The sequence below is a fragment of the Dromiciops gliroides genome, chromosome 3 (assembly GCF_019393635.1).
Source record: "Dromiciops gliroides isolate mDroGli1 chromosome 3, mDroGli1.pri, whole genome shotgun sequence".
In the NCBI taxonomy this organism is placed as follows: Eukaryota; Metazoa; Chordata; class Mammalia; order Microbiotheria; family Microbiotheriidae; genus Dromiciops; species Dromiciops gliroides.
The window spans coordinates 622,294,198-622,312,135 of NC_057863.1; the positions used below are offsets into that span (position 1 = coordinate 622,294,198).

At 40.9% G+C, this 17,938-nt stretch overlaps 1 protein-coding gene across 6 annotated transcripts in view; it reads right to left on the reverse strand.

The window, feature by feature from the left end:
* VPS13D (vacuolar protein sorting 13 homolog D) overlaps positions 1-17,938 on the reverse strand; it is a 338,497-nt gene that overhangs the window by 159,302 nt on the left and 161,257 nt on the right. For all 6 annotated transcript variants that reach the window (XM_043991354.1, XM_043991352.1, XM_043991351.1 and 3 more), the window contains 8 exons: positions 15,349-15,472; positions 14,251-14,486; positions 12,249-12,357; positions 11,741-11,904; positions 10,980-11,088; positions 4,879-5,058; positions 4,121-4,237; positions 3,438-3,587 (listed from right to left, as the gene is read on the reverse strand). In XM_043991354.1, coding sequence (XP_043847289.1) covers positions 3,438-3,587; positions 4,121-4,237; positions 4,879-5,058; positions 10,980-11,088; positions 11,741-11,904; positions 12,249-12,357; positions 14,251-14,486; positions 15,349-15,472 — 1,189 coding nt within the window. The remainder of the gene's footprint in view (positions 1-3,437; positions 3,588-4,120; positions 4,238-4,878; positions 5,059-10,979; positions 11,089-11,740; positions 11,905-12,248; positions 12,358-14,250; positions 14,487-15,348; positions 15,473-17,938) is intronic.

Genomic DNA, 17,938 nt, shown 5'->3' on the forward strand with positions numbered 1-17,938 from the left:
CCCTGGATTCAGGAGAACCTGAATCCAAATCTGGCCTCAGACACTTGACACTTACCAGTTGCATGACCCTGGGCAAGTCACTTAATCTGGAATGCCAACCCCCCCCTCCAATTTTTTTTTTAATTGTAATTTGGGGCAGCTAGACAGTACAGTGGATAAAGCGCCAGCCCTGGATTCAGGAGGACCTGAGTTCAAATCTGGCCTCAGACACTTGACACTTACTAGCTGTGTGACCCTGGGCAAGTCACTTAACCCTCATTGCCTCACCAAAAACAAAACAAAAAAATTGTAAATTAAGAAATGACAAACAGGATGCTTTCAGAAAAACCTGTAAAGACTTTCATGAACTGATACAAAGTGAAGTAAGAAAAACCAGAAGAACACTGTACAAAGTAATAGCAATTTTTTAAAAGGGTTAGTTAAACTGGATCATTTCTAAGTTCTTTTGGCTTCCTTATTGTATAGATTTTTTACAAAATAACTAAACTTTTCTAAAGAAATGGTGGTAACCAAAGTCAATATTGTTATACATTCAAAGCCTATTTCCTATTCTTCAGACACAGTTTATCTTCATGGTCTGGATTGAAGCTGCTGTATTGAGTGCCATGTGTTCTTCTTCATCCTTTTCTGCTAAATTTGGCATTGATTTTTACTTCTGTCTATAAATAAACTGTCCACAGATAGCAGCTAGTTGAGGCAGTGCATAGAGCATTGTGCCTAGAGTCAGGAAAACTCTTCTTTTCCTGAGTTCAAATCTGTCTTCAGACACTTACTAGCTGTGTGATTCTGGGAAAGTCACTTAACTAAGTTTACTTCAGTTTCCTCATTTATAAAGTGAGCTGGAAAAGGAAATGACAAACCACTCCAGCAACTCTGCCACAAAAACTCCAAATAGGGTTATAAAGTTGGACAAGATTGAAAATGATGAATGACAACACAGATAGAGGATTTTGAATGAAATCCTCTATATGTATTTTTAAAAAATGTTTTTATTCATGTCTTCTGTTTCTTACATCACCATTGTTATCCCAAATATCCCTCACCCTCTTTATCCCAGAGAGCCATCCCATATAAGAGACAAATTTTTTTGGGGGAAAAAAAAATCAGCACAACTGATTGATATACCAAAAAAAGTTCAAAAGCGTGTACAATGTATAACACCCACAGATCTCCCATCTCCATGAAGGGGTGGGTTGAGCATGTCTTCTCATATCAGAATCCCCTGGATATCATAATTTATGACTGTTTGTTAAGATACAATTTCATTTGTTTTGTAATATTGTTTGGCACCTACCCAACCATAGTCTCTGGCCTATTGAAATGTTGTCTATCCAATTTTCTAAAGAGAATATTGGGCAGCTAGGTGGCACAGTGGATAAAGCACTGGCCCTGGATTCAGGAGGACCTGAGTTCGATTCCAGCCTCAGACACTTGATACTTATTAGCTGTGTGACCTTGGGCAAGTCACTTAACCCTCATTGCCCTGCCCCCCCACCCCACCCCCAAAGAGAATATTGATGCTATACTGGCAAGAAGCTTCCATGTATAAGTACAAGCTTCTGGTCTCTTGTTCTTGTTTCAATTTCCTAACTAGATTATAACCCTCCTTCTGGATAAGGTTATTATCTTTTTTGTTCCTCCCCCAAAGCACTCCATAACTAGTAACACTTTAAGACATTTCTGAGTCCAAACATGATTATTTCCTGCGATTTATGGTACATATCAGATAGTGAAACCTAACCATCAAATATCTGATCATCCCAGGAACAAGTTTTTCCCTGCATTAAACTTACTTTTAATGGGAATCATAGTTAAAATGTTCTTTTTATTTTTTAAAATGGATTTCCCCAATAAAGTTAGAGGGTTTTGTTTGTTTGTTTGTTTTTTGTAGAACAAAGACAAATAAATAGCACAAGTGCAAAATAGTCACTTCGTATCTGACCCCTACATATCTGTCATCAATGAAAAAGAGAACAGATTAATTTGAATCCTTCCCTGCTACATGCAGATAAAAGCAGAAATATTTTGAAAAAGGCTTTCAGCACTGACAAGACAGACAATTATATGACATAAAAGGGACTGGAAATTCCACCTCTCAAGGGGATATACTGTATACTGCTAATAAGAATGCAGACTTTCCACTTTGGGATGGGAACACCGTGTCTTTGCATCATTGTTTCTGAACTAGCTATCAGGTACTAATCATTTAGCTTTGTAGGGGGAGAGTGGAAAGATGGGGAAGAGTGTTCCAGTAGGATTCTACAATTTCTACATTTATTTCTTTTAAATCAGAGAATGGTAGAGACCTTTGGGAATCATACAATCCATTCCTGCCTCAAAGCATGAATCATCTCAGTTAGTGACAAGCTACTTTCTTTTTAGAGACAAGAACAGAATTTCCCTTGGTCACACCTTCTAGGATTTCTTCCTCACACTGAGCCTCTATCCCTCCTGCTGAGGTTGTACTCTCTACTTTTTATTCTCTCCACAAAGATGGAGAATGACCAGGCCAGCCTTTACTATGCATCCATTTCTCAAATTTTGTTTTGTTTGTTTTTTTGTTTTTGCAGGGCAATGAGGGTTAAGTGACTTGCCCAGGGTCACACAGCTAGTAAGTGTCAAGTGTCTGAGGCTGGATTTGAACTCAGGTCCTCCTGAATCCAGGGCTGGTGCTTTAACCACTGCACTACCTAGCTGCCCTGATTTCTTAAATTTGCAATGTTAACTCCTTGGTCCAGATGAATAGTTTTGTTTAAAGGCAAAAAAGTGCTTCAGGCTCAGCAGCACCTTGAAAATTCTGTTTAATGAAGATTATAAAAATATGTACAAACCCTTTGTACCCTTTGGGTAGTTGGGTGGTATAGTGGATAGAAAACCAATCCTGGAGTTGGGAAGACCCCAGTTCAAATCTGGACTCAAGACACTTATTAGCTGTGTGACCATGGGTAAGTCACTTCACCCTGTTTGCCTCAGTTTCCCCATCTGTAAAATGAGCTGGAAAAGGAAATGGCAAACCACTCTATATCTCTGCCAAGAAAACCCCAAATGGGTCACGAAAAGTCAGACATGACTGAACAATAACAAACTTTTGTAACGGAAAAAAAAATTTTCTATTTTTTTATAAAAACAAGTGTAATGAATAACTATAAATGACTCCACATAATTGTGCTGCAGAAAAGAGTGAGACATTTCCTACTAAGTCTTTCTTTTTATAATGAACATTTTTATTTAAAGTTTCGAGCTCCAAATTCTATCCCTCCTTCCCTCTCCCCTCCCTCAGGTGGTAAGCAATCAGATATAGGTTATACATGTACAATTACATAAAACATGACCATGTTCCTACTAAGCCTTAAAGGTTGTTCAAACCACCATCCCTGGCTTCAGTTTAGTGCCATCAGTGAAAAAAGATCGATGACTTCTTAAATCTCTTCTCTTACCTGTACATCCTGAATGCTGAGTTCGAGCATGTGACTAGTTGAGAGTTGTGTGTAGTGAACATTGATTCCTGTTAGGCTGGCAAAGACAAGTTCTTCTGGGGCTTTATTAATTAAAGACAACCCGATTCCACCTTCTAGTTTCACGAGAACCTGAGGAGAAACAAAATATCCCAAACTGAGCACTCTTGAATAAAAAAAAGTGCTCAAGATGGTGAGCTGAGGATCAGGAAGGGAAGTTGGGCACGGTCATTCCCTTAGACAACTTTGACACCCCCCATGCCAGCAACCCAGCACAAGTCACATGCTAGCTGATTTTGTTCCTTTACAACTCTGTTCTTCTCCTTCCTAAAAGCCAAAGGCAGGAGCTGTCAGGATCAGTGAGCAGTGCACAGGATCCTTCCATTTCCTTTTTTCCCCCACCTCAAATGCAATTTAAAACTCAAATGGGTATTTCTTTGTAATAACATGTTCTATGCTGGAACATGAAGCTGAAATGTCCTTTGCAAATGGTATTCACATGTCTGTGAAGCAAGATAACTGTGCTGCATTCACAAGCACATCATGTTTAAAAGAAAATGGAGGTAGGGGGAAAAAACCAGGGCTCAATAAGGATAAACCCAAGGAGGGCATTCTTGTTTAAACACTGAAGGTCAAAACATAAAGTTGTGATGTTTGAATCTTACTTCCAGCTCCTGCTCTGTATCTGGGCTCTTAAACTTCCGTAACTCTTGTTCAGTAACAGGAAGGTCATCCGCTTCATATGATGGCCGGTCACTTTTCCGCTGGCTAAAGTCTGTTATCTAAAATCAAATAAACTACTAAGAAGTCTGCTTTTTATTTTTAATGTCAAATCTATTCTATATAGATGTTATAAAAGTATGGGAACTACAAATACTAGTGAGGGTCATTAATAATGAAGCACATCATTGTACGTGACAGAGGCTTCAAACTTCAGATGTGAGCAGCAAAATCATGCTTCTTGATCAGCTCAAAAAAAAAAAATTCTAAACCTATTAAGCACTGAAATCTATGAGCCTGAAGTTCAACACTTTGTAAGATTCTTGTCACAATTATTACAAAGCATGAAGTTCACAGATATATTGTAGCATTAAAAAGAAAAAAATTCCACTATGTTGTTTTCTAGAGGATAAACGTAAAAGTGGAGGTTGGATTTCTTTTTGTAAAAAGGTAAAAATAAATAAATAAATAGAAATAGAAATAAAAATCGATCCAAGAAGTTCCCCTGATGGCAGGCACTATATAATTATATGCAAAAGTGCTCAAAAGTGAATTGTTTAGACCACTGTGTAAAACGGTGATGCCAGGAGTTACAATCCGTTAGGGGTCATCATAGTTGGACTGAACTTAAAGAAAGTTAAATGTCCCTTTTAAAAAGGAAGAAGCACATTGAGTTTGTCAGGTACATGGGATAGACTGTCACCTGGAGTACTCGAGTTGGTCCATCTGGAATAACTTTAATAGCTAATATACCAGATCCAGGCCTCATTTTGTGATCAATAAATTGTTGCTCAGGTGGAACTGGTCCCAAAAGCTCCAGAGAAGTATCAGGACCAAGAACAACTTCAGCCCCATCATATAAACCAGATAGTCCTCCTTTTGCCTAAAAGATGACAAAATAAAGAGAGTCAGGGAAAAAGACAGAGGTACCAACAATGTGATATATCACATGAAAAGCAGAGCCAGAACGAGCACCAAGTGATTAGGGCTTTGCCTCAGGCGTTGACACAGAAGCATAAGGAAGACACCACTTCCCTTCCCCAGCTCTCCCCCTGAAAAATGTAACCACCCTGGCCCTACTCTTTGGCCTGACTCTGGCCTTCCCCGGCTTCCAGGTGCACACTGTGTTCTTCTCCCAGGGCCACCTTCCCAGGGGGCTACTAAGAATAAGGACCTGTGCTACACGAGATACCTGGGATACCTGGGTAATGGTGGTATGCACCAGTTGCCTTCTTAAGATGGCACGGACAGAGCTCCCTTGTTCCCCCAAGCACACAAGAGTGTGCCACCTAGATCATTACTCAAGTAACAGCAGTTGTAAGACCTTACAGTCTGTCTTTGCCCTTCCTTCCCCTTAAGATGCACAGAGGACCTCACACATCATTGTAATTAGAATTTTGGAGCCAATTTATCTTCACTATTCTCAGTCCTCTCTATGAACTATGGCTAACAAACTCTTACTTCTTGTGTCGTCTCAGAACCACCTTCTGTCTGGGCAAAAATGTCTTTCCCCACTGCCTCTGCTTTACACACTCATCTTCATCCAGCTCAGTCATAGCCTACCCAGGCCCCATTCTCCTCTTTCCTCCGAGTTCGGGGCAGCTAGGTGGCACCGGCCCAGGATTCAGGAGGATCTGAGTTCAAATCTGGCCTCACACACATTTAATACTTACCAGCTGTGTGACCCTAGGCAAGTCACTTAACCCTCATTGCCCCACCAAAAAAAAAATTCCAAGTCTTTCCTCTGAGTTCTTCTCTGTTGTTAATAACCTTCCCTCCTTGCCATATCTCATATTTCTTCCATCCCCCTCAAACTTGGCTTTCTCTTGAGATGCCATCTCTCCACACTTGAGACCCAAACATGAGATGTTGGCTTATCCCACTATCATGTTCCAATCTCCTTCTACTACCACTCCAGCACTTAGCATAGTGCCTGGTGTTTAATAAATGTTTACCGAATTCAATTTGTTGAATTGAAGCACTCCACATCCACCTACCTGGTCTCCTTCAGATTTCATTCTTTCAGGCCTATCTCCTTGATCTATGGACCCCTCTCTCTCTCTGCTGCAATATGGTCAGGCAATACCTGGCTCAAAGGCATTTTCACCACCACAACTCCTGCCTCCTTCCAAACACCCTGGGGCCTTCTACTTCCCTTGACCTCACCAATTTTCATGACTATCTCAAGGCTCAACAACAGACAGAAGAGTAATATCTCAGTAACCTCTCCCCCTACCAACTCTAAATCAAATGACTCAACCTCTGATGACAAAAGTACCCACCCTACATAAATTATTGTTGAGCAAGAGTTATTTTCAATTCTTAGCAAGGCTTTCGGATCTTCCATGCTTGAGCACTCTCCAATTCCCCTAAGCCCCCCACTTCTATGCGGATTTTGCTTTTGGGGGATGCCTTTAGCCTTTCTCTTCTCTGTAAGCCAAGTCTTCATCTGTAAAGCTTAAACTTGTGAAGTAGTGTTTCTTTTTTTAGTTTAAAAAGATTAACTTATTAGCACATTTTGCTTTGTTACAAAAGGTCTTCACCACAAACATCCAAGCAAAGTACATTCTTAGATTACTTTAGAGACACACAAAGCTGAGTTACATGATTAAGTTTGGGGGAAAGTATGCTTGGATCTCACACTGTTCCCACAGATGTTTTATCTACATTGCTTTACTCAACTTCTTCAGTTAACCATTGCTAGCATTCGATGTCATACATGCAACATTTATTCACTGCTCTGAGGATCCATGTTTTTACCATTACAGTGATTTCCTCTCCCAATACAGATCACATTCCCCTCTCTACCTGAATCAATGCCTTTCATCATGAGCTGCTGTGACCAGAACAATCCCTGACCTAGTGGAGAAAATGTCATCAATGCACCTCTCCCACCATGGATCAGGTCTTTGTGTTCCACTGGCATGGCAAAGCCTTTGAGAAGTCAAGGTCTCCACCATGACATAAGGAGGCATCAGAGGAGGACCTGAGAGTACACCAGTTATATGAAAAGCTAAAAAATAGCCAAGGCCCTTTTTCTTTAAGTCATCATCTCATGGAGTCTAAAAAACAACTGAAACTTATTAGAAAAGCACAGCAGGCTACCACAGCCTACCACTTATCCTTCCAACAAGAAGCAAATTCCAGAGCAGAAAAACTCCCAAAACAGGAATGAATAAGTATTCCAAAGCCTAGGGCTAAAAAGCATACCAGAATACTTGGAAGACAGGCCTTTTCTAAAACAAGGTATAGGGGAAGAATATCACAAGAGCCTGGGAGATGCAGTCTAAAGCGAAGCACAGACAATCCAGACAAAAGGGTGGAGAAGGGATTCCATATTTGTTTGCTTTGTTAATTCATCAAAATAGTTCAAAAAGTAAGTAAAGAAAAAGAACCTTTCAGTTCATAATTTGTAGGGCAGGTTTCAGCATGGAGAGTGCTTTTATGACTGGTGAAGGTTTAAAAAGAAAGCGAATATACTTCCTTATAAGGCTATTGTCAGAAATTGCTTTAACCTTTTCAGTTAATTTATTGTTCAGAATAACTACATTAAAAACAAGCTTATTTCCACAAAGAAAACAAGTTCTCTACTTTGCTAAATATTTTATTATAGAATTATTCAAAGGTATAAAAATGATAAAATGGGGGAGGGGGTGTTCTTTTTAAATAGACTTTAAAAAATCCACCATGGAAGGATTTACTTGGCGGGGATGAAGGGAGGGAAGAATATATACACAGAGGATTATGAGGATTTTAGAAACACATCAGAAATAAAAGGTGGATCAGGCACAGGACTCACTGATTCTAACAAGGCCTCTTTTGCCTCCAAAAGGATGGCTTGTAACGCTAATTGAAAAATCACAAATCTGTTCCAGATGTATGCTTCATATAGCAGGGAGCTTGTCTTTGATCCAAAGAGCTCAGGGCAATAGAAGTAAAGAAAGTACAGTTTACTCAATAGTAGTCAGGGCTGCTCTGACAGCCGGAACATAGCCACCTTGATATTGGCCCCAAAGCACGTTTTGCTATAAAAATCAATTTATCACATGGAAGAACAACTTGGTTTCTACCTAAGAAAAACATACCGTCACAAAACCTCTGAGTTGGAAGGAACATCAGAGGCCTCCATCTAATCCAAAATTATAGCTCCACAAGACCCCCTCTCCAACATACCCGACAAGTGGCCATCTGTGGCTGGCCACTGCTTGAAGACTTCCAGTGAAGAAGAACTATATTGCCTCCTGAAGCAGCACAAGCCTTTGGGACAGCTCTAATTCTCAAAAAATTGTTCCTCACATCGTGTTTAAAATTTGTCTCTACACCTACCAACTACCATGTCTAATTGTACCCTTTGGGTCCAAGCAACAAATGTCTAATCGCACTTCCACTTAACAGCCCTTCGAATGCTTGAAGACAGCTAACTATGTTGACCCCCCAGCTCCCAGGACTCTAAGGATTCCTTATTCTCTGACCTGGTCCTTCCACGGTATGAGAAACTCAAGGTCTCTTGCTGTTTTAGTTGTTTTCCTCTGGAAGCTCTCGAGTTCATTCCCCAGTGGTACATGGTCCCAGTACTGAACACGACGGTCCAGATGTGGTTGGTCCAGGCCATCAGGACACTCACCTCATCAGCTGTGGACTCCATACCCATCTTAAGGGAGCCTGAGGTTGCATTAGCTTTCTTGGTTTCTGTACTGTGTTGACTCCTATTAAGCATGCAGGCCACTAAAACCCCCCCCCCCCCCGAGTTTCCAGCTGAATTGCTGGTCAGCCATGTCTAGCCCATCATGTATTTATGAAGTATATATCATTTAATCCCAAGTGTAAGAAATCACTTATGCCCATTTTAATTTTAATTTATTAGATTTGGCCCCATGTTCTAGCTTGTCAAGATCTTTGGGGAACCCGGCTCTGTCAAGCAGTAGCATCCAAGTCAGTCAGACAAGAAGCACTGATTAGCACTTCCTAGGTGACAGGCACAGTGTCAAGTGCCAGGGATCCATAGAGAGGCCAAAACATGAAGGATGACGCTTCAGTTCTGACCATTCGGCCAGTTCTGAATCTACTCGACTGCCCTGCTGCTCAGTCCATATCTTGATGTCTTTTTCACAAGAAGAACATGCAGGGCTTGCTCAAGTGCTCTGCTAAAATTGAGACAAACTACAGATTTACAACATTTCCCTCTCCAATTAGTCTTATAACCTTGTCAAAAAAGGCAATAAGGAAAGTTTTACAGGGCTTGTGATTGCTAGAACCATCACCATTCTCTGTGATGACCACTTCCTTTTCTAGATATGCTTGCTAATCATTTCTTAAATAATATTTTGAAGATTTTAACCAGGATTACTGACCCAGGGTCTGTTGACTCCATTGTATTTTCTTTTTGGAAAACCGGGACATTTGCCTTTTACCCAGTCCTGTGGTTTGTTCAGTTGTTTCAGTTCAATTCTTTGTGTTTTGGGGTTTTCTTGGCAATACCAGAGTGGTTTGACATTTCCTTCTCCAGATCATTTTACAGATAGGGAAACCAAGGCAAATAGGGTGAAGTGACTTGCCAAGGGTCACACAGCTAGTAAGTGTCTGAAGCCTGATTTGAACTCAGGAAGATATGTCAGCCTGACTCTAGGCCTGGCGCTTTGTGCACAATGGCGCCACCTAGGGGTCCTTTTAATTCTGTGGTACTGCCATTTTCCATAATCTTAATTATCACCAACAGACAATAATCACAGGAACTGACTGAATTTATCAAGGACAGATATCTGTGCTTTATACTTTTGAGTTATTTGGGGTGTCCTGTGTCCTTGAGTCTAACTTTGGGTCTTTTCCCATTCAAGGGGTATTCTCCTCAGTTGTGGTTTTTGTCCTTCATTACGACTAGAGATGGCCAGGGATGTTTAAGGCTATTAGGGTTAAGTGACTTGCCCAGAGAAAACAAAGAATTAAGAGCTGAGAATCCCTGTCTGTCTATTGAATTCTTTCCCTTTTTTAAAGATATGAAGATGACACACAGACCCTGCACTCAAAGAACTTGTTGCCCATAAGGGCAGCAATCCATGTACACGAATCCCTATGATATAGGGGAGAGAGAAAGAAGCGCAAAGAAGACAACAAAGGTAAAATGCTAGGGGAAATGTGAGTAAGGAAAATCACTTTCACCTGATGCAGTTAGGGAAGGTTTCATGAAAGAAGAATCACCTGAGTTAGGGATTGAAAAGAGGAACTTTAGAAGACAGAGATGAAGGGGAGCTGAGTGAACCAAAGTGGGTGGGGAGGTGGGGAAAGCTAGGACGTATCTGGGAACATCAAGTTGTTCATGCTGGTCAGAGGATGGAATGAAAGGCAAAATAAGTGAGAACGGTCGACAGACTATAGAAAAACCTTTGATTATAGGCAAGAATCATAAATATGCAACAGGCATGCCTAAAAACGTTTAATCTGAACAACTGTCACAATTTTGACTCACTGGACAGCCAACAGGGGGGTATGTCGAAACCACAGAGTCATCTGCATTTTGACATCTGCTAGAAATACACTCGCTGGGTCACTTTTGGCTGCTTTAGAGAACACAGAAGCAAAAGACAAACAGGAAAGCAAAGACAACTGGGGAGCAGGCACAGTTCTGGAAGTTTCTGATTAAAACTTCACAGGCCGCCCAATTACTAAAGAAAGGTTTCCGTTTCCTCTGGATTCTTCATTACTCAGAGTAACCCTAGCCCAGCTGAGTCCCTTCTGGGCTGTCGGGTGAACCTCTTCGAGCAGGGCCTGGACCCTGGGCTGCAGCCTCAAGCTTCCAACAGTACTGACCTGTACGACAAGGCCATGCAGCCCACAAGTCAGTTTTCCTTCTCGGAAACTCCACGTCTGTGTTGTGGAGCGCCGTCGGTCAGGCTTCCTCAGCATCAGAGGCTCGTACCTGGAGACAGACAAAACGACAAGCAGCTATTACAAGTCTTCGCTCCTGCTCTTCTTGGCTCTACACTCCCTGGCAACACCTTCTACTCTTAAGAATCCAATGAAATGCCTGACTTGGCTTGGTGCTCAATCCGAGTATTTCTTAAAGGCAGAAAAAAAAGAACATAAAGTAAAATGGAAAATATTAAAATATGGGTATAGAGTATTGACTTGGAAAATGTCTACTGTAAGAAATAATAATAAACATCAATACATGTTTTATATCTCTTACAAAGAGATTTCTGTGAAATATGGAAAGGGATATCTAGCATCCCTATTTTAGATTCCTTTAAATGGTCTCTGTTCTATGTTACCCCCAAATGCCTTATTTGGTATCATGCTTTAGTTGTTGTGAATTGCCTGAAGTCCTCCTGGAAGTGGGTGGGGCATACATCTTAAATAAATAAAAGCACCAGTTTTATAGATGGAAAAATAGGTACAGACTTCCCCAAAGTTAAATGATCCTTTCTAAAGAATTCACAAGTCAGAAAAACATTTGCTCATGCTTTATTGTTAATAATTTATTTCAGCCTCAGCTTTAGAACTGCACATGGTTGGTCTCTACCTGAATTTGTCAGTTAAGGATATCAACCCCAAACTGCCTTGATAATGACCTGTTGTCCGTAACAGCAGCAAGACCAGCAATATCTAGAATGGCTGACCCTTCAATGGATCGGGAAGCTGCAGGCTTATTGGGGTTGTGAGGAACTGAAGAGCCTTCGTGGACCAACATGCCAGTCCCAGTCATCCTCCACAGCTGTGACCGCTTTCCTGGTTCCTGGAGTGCGCACGTGGGGAAAAAACAAAATGGTAACCTGGTAAATTGGGGACTGTCTCAGCTGAAGCTAGAAGAGCTGCAGGGCTTCAGACGGCACACAACTGACTCGATCTCTCAGTTCCCAGGTGAATCACTGCATATCTACACTGGCAGAAAAAGTCCCCTCACCTGAAATTTCTTAACCAGATGAAGCCACAAGTCTGGATTAAAAACAGCAACCTGAAGCATAGGCCCTCATACTGTTACTGAACTAGTCCTAACTTTCAAGTAGAGGTGCCAGGAACATATCTGGTGGGGTGCCTCCAAAATGCTTCAAGGAGCCCAATTAAAGCTTAACTTCTCACCTTTTTCTTTAATATAACTCTTTGGGTTTTTGGTGAGACATCTAGGACAAGTTCTCCACAAGTAACAGTCTTGTTGGAAGCCACAGGCCTTCCAGTTCCCTCCTGCAACCTGCAATTTCAAGAAGATCCAACATAAATTCAATGAAAATGAGAGCCTAATCATTTCTACTAAAGAATAAGTAAGAAATGAAGCAGAAGGGAGAAACTTCGTCATGTTTAGCAAACAGATTAGATTTCTCTCCAGTTAAAAGATACATGTCATATATATATATATATATATATATACATATATATATATATGTGTGTGTGTGTATATATATATAAAATATAGTATAGTAGGTTATGATATTATGTTGTCCCTTCTGCAACAATTTCAATGACTTTTTCTCAGGCAGAAAATGCTAAGTGGATAATGGATGGTAAGAACATGAACGAGGAAGACCTTCCTCCCAAAGCTTTTGTCAGATTCCTGTCTCTTGCTTCTCCTAAGTGGCAGAAATCAGGGATAAGAGAGCCAGGAGTACAGAGCCCTGTGGCAGACAGGTAGTGAAGGTTTACCAATGAGTAAGTCAGAGATTAACTCCTGCTTGTTCTACTTCCCTGGGGATTCAAGATCCTAAGCTTTCAGGAATGCCGGAAGCTGGGCTTTTCAGGGTCTTAGATAAAATATCAATGAGCTGGGTATATTCCTAAGCTCCAATACCACAAAGAAATTTGTTAGGTAAGAAACCTGGAGGAAAAGATTCAGTCCTGCCCCACTCCATTAGTTGCTCTGAAGATGTGGGGAAATCTCGGAGAGAGATTAATCACTGAGTCATATAATCCTCCCAGGATCGTCTCCTATTAACTCCCTGTAGTTCTTTCAACTTACATAGATCAGAGAACTACCAAGGGTTGGACCTGAGAACCACAGGGCTCATATAATTTAAGGAGAAGGCTATTCTTGGAATATTTTGTTATAGCCTTTGAAAAGTGAAACATGTCACACTATTTGTGCATGGGACCATGGCTAGGTAAACAGCCAGCATTATCACCACCAGAAAAGAAGGGTCTTCAGGACTCAGGCCCCTTTGGGGACTTCTATGTGTTCCTCAGGTATATAAGTAGCGTGTCCTGACTGCCAGACACCCCCCGCAGTAGGATGAAATCATTCTGAACAATCTGTCATTGACTGGAACCTTATTAGTTTAGTAAGATGTCCAAATAGCAGTCCCCAAATAAAAATAATCTAACCTGGGTATATTTGTAATGCTAGATATTTGACTATGTCCCCTCGTTGGTCAGAGCAATCCCATTTGGAATCTGCTCTGACAACATCGACATGGAAAGAGCAAGTTGTACTTATAATTTCTGAAAATGACTATACAGAAGAAAAAATGCTCAACATTTTCACAGATGTTTCTTACTTGTCTGTGACAAAAACGTTGGTGTTCGCATGATAAACTTGCCAATTCTTATTTCACCCTAACCTGTTTTTCACAATTTTTACAGCTAGATGATGACAAACATTCCAATTTCAAGGGTTTCACTGGGGAACTGGCACTTCTAGCAGCCTCAACTCTTCTGCATAAACTTCAGGAAAATCCTGATATAATAATACTCAAATGTTAGCTTAACATAATATCATCAGTGGGTGGCATATGAGTATGATGATGAAAGTTGTTTTGCAATGAAGAATGAACAAGAAGAAAGGGGCTTTAAAAACAGCAGCAACAGGATTTCGGGTTGATATTAGGAATATATAACCTTACTGTAAGGGTTGTTAAAAGGTTACTGAGGGAGGTTACTTTGAAAGAGAATAGTCTATTCAATTTGGATAATGTCTGGCACTGGCCCAAGGTAAGGGGCTAGATTAAATGAATTCCCAAGACTCTCCCTTTAGCCCAGGAGTTTATGATGATGATTGACCAGAATTTGTTCTGTCACTTGAGAAACAGTTTAAAATTCAATGCCAGTTAATAATCAGATCCTTTTGTTTGTAAGAAGAGTAACAAGGGATTACCCTGAGAATGTATATGTAGCAGCTATATAGATGAAGTTTTCATAATAAAGCTGCCAGTTGTCCTGGAAATCATTCATGTTGCAGTTGATCTCCGAGGAGCCTGCTCCTTTAACAGTTAAAGTGATGAAAGGTGGCAGGACAGGCTCATCCCATGCATAATCCAATGAGGTCATGGGCTTCACTTCAGTTCGGAGCCTGGGCTCAGCCACACCATGCTGAGTAAAGACAACTGGGACCTACAGTAACGCAAAGAAGACAAAGAGCACTTTCATTCAAAGTGGTGACATCAGGTGGTGAATCAGTGCTTTGCTGGGCAGCTGGTTTACATTCCTGCTGCCTTTCAGTTATATATAGAAATAAGCCCAGGGGACATTCAGACCCTCCCTTTTAAAACCTGAGAATCTACCCACTTCAGCTAAAGGGACCACAGATGCTGGTCTGGGGGACTCTTGGCAGGGGACACTAAGAGTCTCCACACTTATAAATTCCTAAGGACAGTCATTTATATTCTATGGTAATTTCTCCCCTGCTGTGAAATACCTGAAAAGAAGAATAAAGGTTTTTGGAATCAAAGTGTTTGTTATTCACAGAAACCATCTAAAATAAGATTCCATAATTCCCATTTGACTTTCTTTAGATGCCTGATTACAAACCTACAGCAGTTACCCATTCCTGGGCTGCTGGGCTGGATTAATTCTCAAATCTCTTTCTCCCTGGCTATATGGAATCTAAGAGACTTCAACTTGGTGGAAGAAAGCCTAGGGCCTTAGGAATGAGAAAATGCTACAGTCAAAAAAATCTTAGGGAGCTATAGAGTACTATCTGGCCTGGGCAAGTCTATTCTTGTTCCCAGGGCATTCATCAGGAATTAATTATCTGATGGTGACTCAAATTATTTTGTTTTATTATTGTTACTGCTTTTCAGCAATATGAAAGGTAACAGAGGTACTAAGGGGCAAAGGGATTCCTGTTTCTCACTCTTCCAAAGATAAAATGCTTCCAGCCATTCTCCTAGGGGCAGCAAACACCCCAACCTTCCTCCTACAAAACAGTCAATGTGGTCCTGAATGGGATCCCCAATGAGATAAGACTTGATACCTTGGAAAAGTTGTCAATTCGGAAAGGAGGAGGTAACTGATCTGTGTCACTGAATGAAATTCTGTATGTGGCTCCTCGGAGAGTAATTTCCACTCGAAGGAAGAAGCTTTTGCCCAAGGTATCTCTGCAGAAGAAGGCAACCAAACAGAATTCATAACATGGAAAGAAGAGAGGCTACAGCCTGATTTTCTATTGGTGTCATAATGTCATATCAGACAGCTAAAAACGATGAGCACCCATTGGATATGTGCACAGCTCAATACGTACTAGATAGATTAAGCCACATAAGAAGATAAGATGCATACATAAGAACGTTAAAAACTCTCACAAAGAATTAGGTAATATTACATCTATATAAGTAAACTTTCAGTTACCTATTTATGGCATATATAAAATAATTTTTTTAAAAAATTGCAAGTTAGGGGCAGCTAGGTGATGTAGTGGATAAAGCACCGGCCCTGGATTCAGGAGGACCTGAGTTCAAAGCCGGCCTCAGACACTTGACACTTACTAGCTGTGTGACCCTGGGCAAGTCACTTAACCCTCATTGCCCTGCAAAAAAAACCAAACAAACAAACAAACAAAAAAAATTGCAAGTTGGCTTCTTATTCTCAACCAACACACTAATGGGCTGCTTCCTTTGTCATCAGCCTACATGTACTTGGTGAATGAAACTAGATATTATTTTCATTCAACAGACATTATCAAGCACTCTCTCTATACAGGGCAAGGGGTTGGCTTTTAGACAAGATCCAGTCCCTGTTCTTGGAGATTAAAGTTCAAGAGAGGATAAGACATGACCCCAGATAACTATGAGATGACACGTGGACCCTGGGCTTATTCCCTTCCATCTCCTGTGAGAGCTTACCCCTTTAATCCTTCCCTATCACCCAAATAGTATCTTTCCTTATTTGTTGACTCCTTCCCTAATGCTTACAAACCTGGCCAGATTCCTGCACCCTTAAAAAACCTTTACTTAGGGGAAGCTAGGTGGTGCAGTGGATAGAGCATCGGCCCTGGATTCAGGAGGACCTGAGTTCACTTAACCCCAATTGCCTCACCCAAACAAAACAAAACAAACAAAAAAACACTTTATTTATAACCTATATCTATCTGATTGCTTACTGCCTCAGGGAGGGAAGAGGGAAGGAAGAAAAAAATTGAAACCCAGAACTTTAAATAAAAATGTTTATTATTATTATTATTATTTGCGGGGCAATGGGGGTCAAGTGACTTGCCCAGGGACACACAGCTAGTAAGTGTCAAGTGTCTGAGGCCAGATTTGAACTCAGGTCCTCCTGAATCCAGAGCCAATGCTTTATCCACTGCACCACCTAGGTGCCCCCGAAAATGTTTATTATTTTAAAAAAAAACTTAACTTAGTCCTACCAATCCCTCCAAGTATCATCCTTCAGTTCATCCTCCCTTTCACAGCCAAACTCCCAGAAAGTTACCTCCATTTTCTAACTTCCCATTTTTGAACTCTTTATAAATCTGAATTCCAGCTTCATCACTCAACCAAAATTGTTCTCTCCAAAAGTACCAATAATTTCAATTGATTAATCTGACTTCTTCCTCATTCTTCATCCTTCCTGATTCTTAAAACATTTGATGCTGTTAACCACCCTACCTTCCTAAACACTTAAATACTTTTTTCTCCCTGAGCCTGTACCTGTCTCTCAATCTCATCAGCTCTAAATGAGGGCAGAGGCAGCCATCACTAGTAGCCACCATAGCATATTATACACAATAGACACCTAATGTTTGGTAACTGATTAACAGTAGAATGTAAAGAGAGGGAAGAGACAGAGATAATCCCAAGGATGGGAAGATGGGAGGCTGGGTGAATAGTGGTGTCACACAAATAAATTATGAAGCCAGAAGGAGGGGCAAGTTTAAGGAGGAAGATCTCCAATCTGATCTTCAGCCTGTTGAGTTTGAGGGGATGGTCAGAAAGCCAAACTGAGGTATGTGTAGAAAACTGGAAAGGAGGATCTGGGCCTTGGAGAAGATGTCAGACCAGCCTTGTCACCAAAGAAGAAATAAGAGAATGCATTTCTCTCCCTTCATTGGTGAGATGAGGGACTGGAGGTGTAGAACATCACATGTAGATGGAAAGCATGCAAAGTGTCCCCATCAAACCGTATTTATTTATTGATTTTAGAGAGGAGAGGTTGCAACTGGAGACGCAGGCATGGAACTCTCTGTGTAAAGGTGATAGTTGCACTCCTGTAAATGTGGTCAGGGGAGAGTGCTGCAGGAAGAGAAGCTGGACCTCTGTGGAACACCCACACCAAGGTGCTGAAATCACTGATCCCACCAAGCTCAGGACCACGCCCCAACAAGCTAATGCCTCCCTAAGTCCAACAGAAATGATTTGGGGATTTTTTTCCACATAACTGCTCCTTTCCATGAATGGACATGATGAAGCCCTATTAATACATGGATATAAAAGGCAATGTGGGGATCCAAAGTGCATGCTCTATCACAGAATCCAAAATTCTTTGGATCCAGTTTCAAAGGACAAGAGAAGTGAGGTGATACTGAAACTGGAAAAATACTCCTTGGACTAGCTTGGTTTTATTCTTGA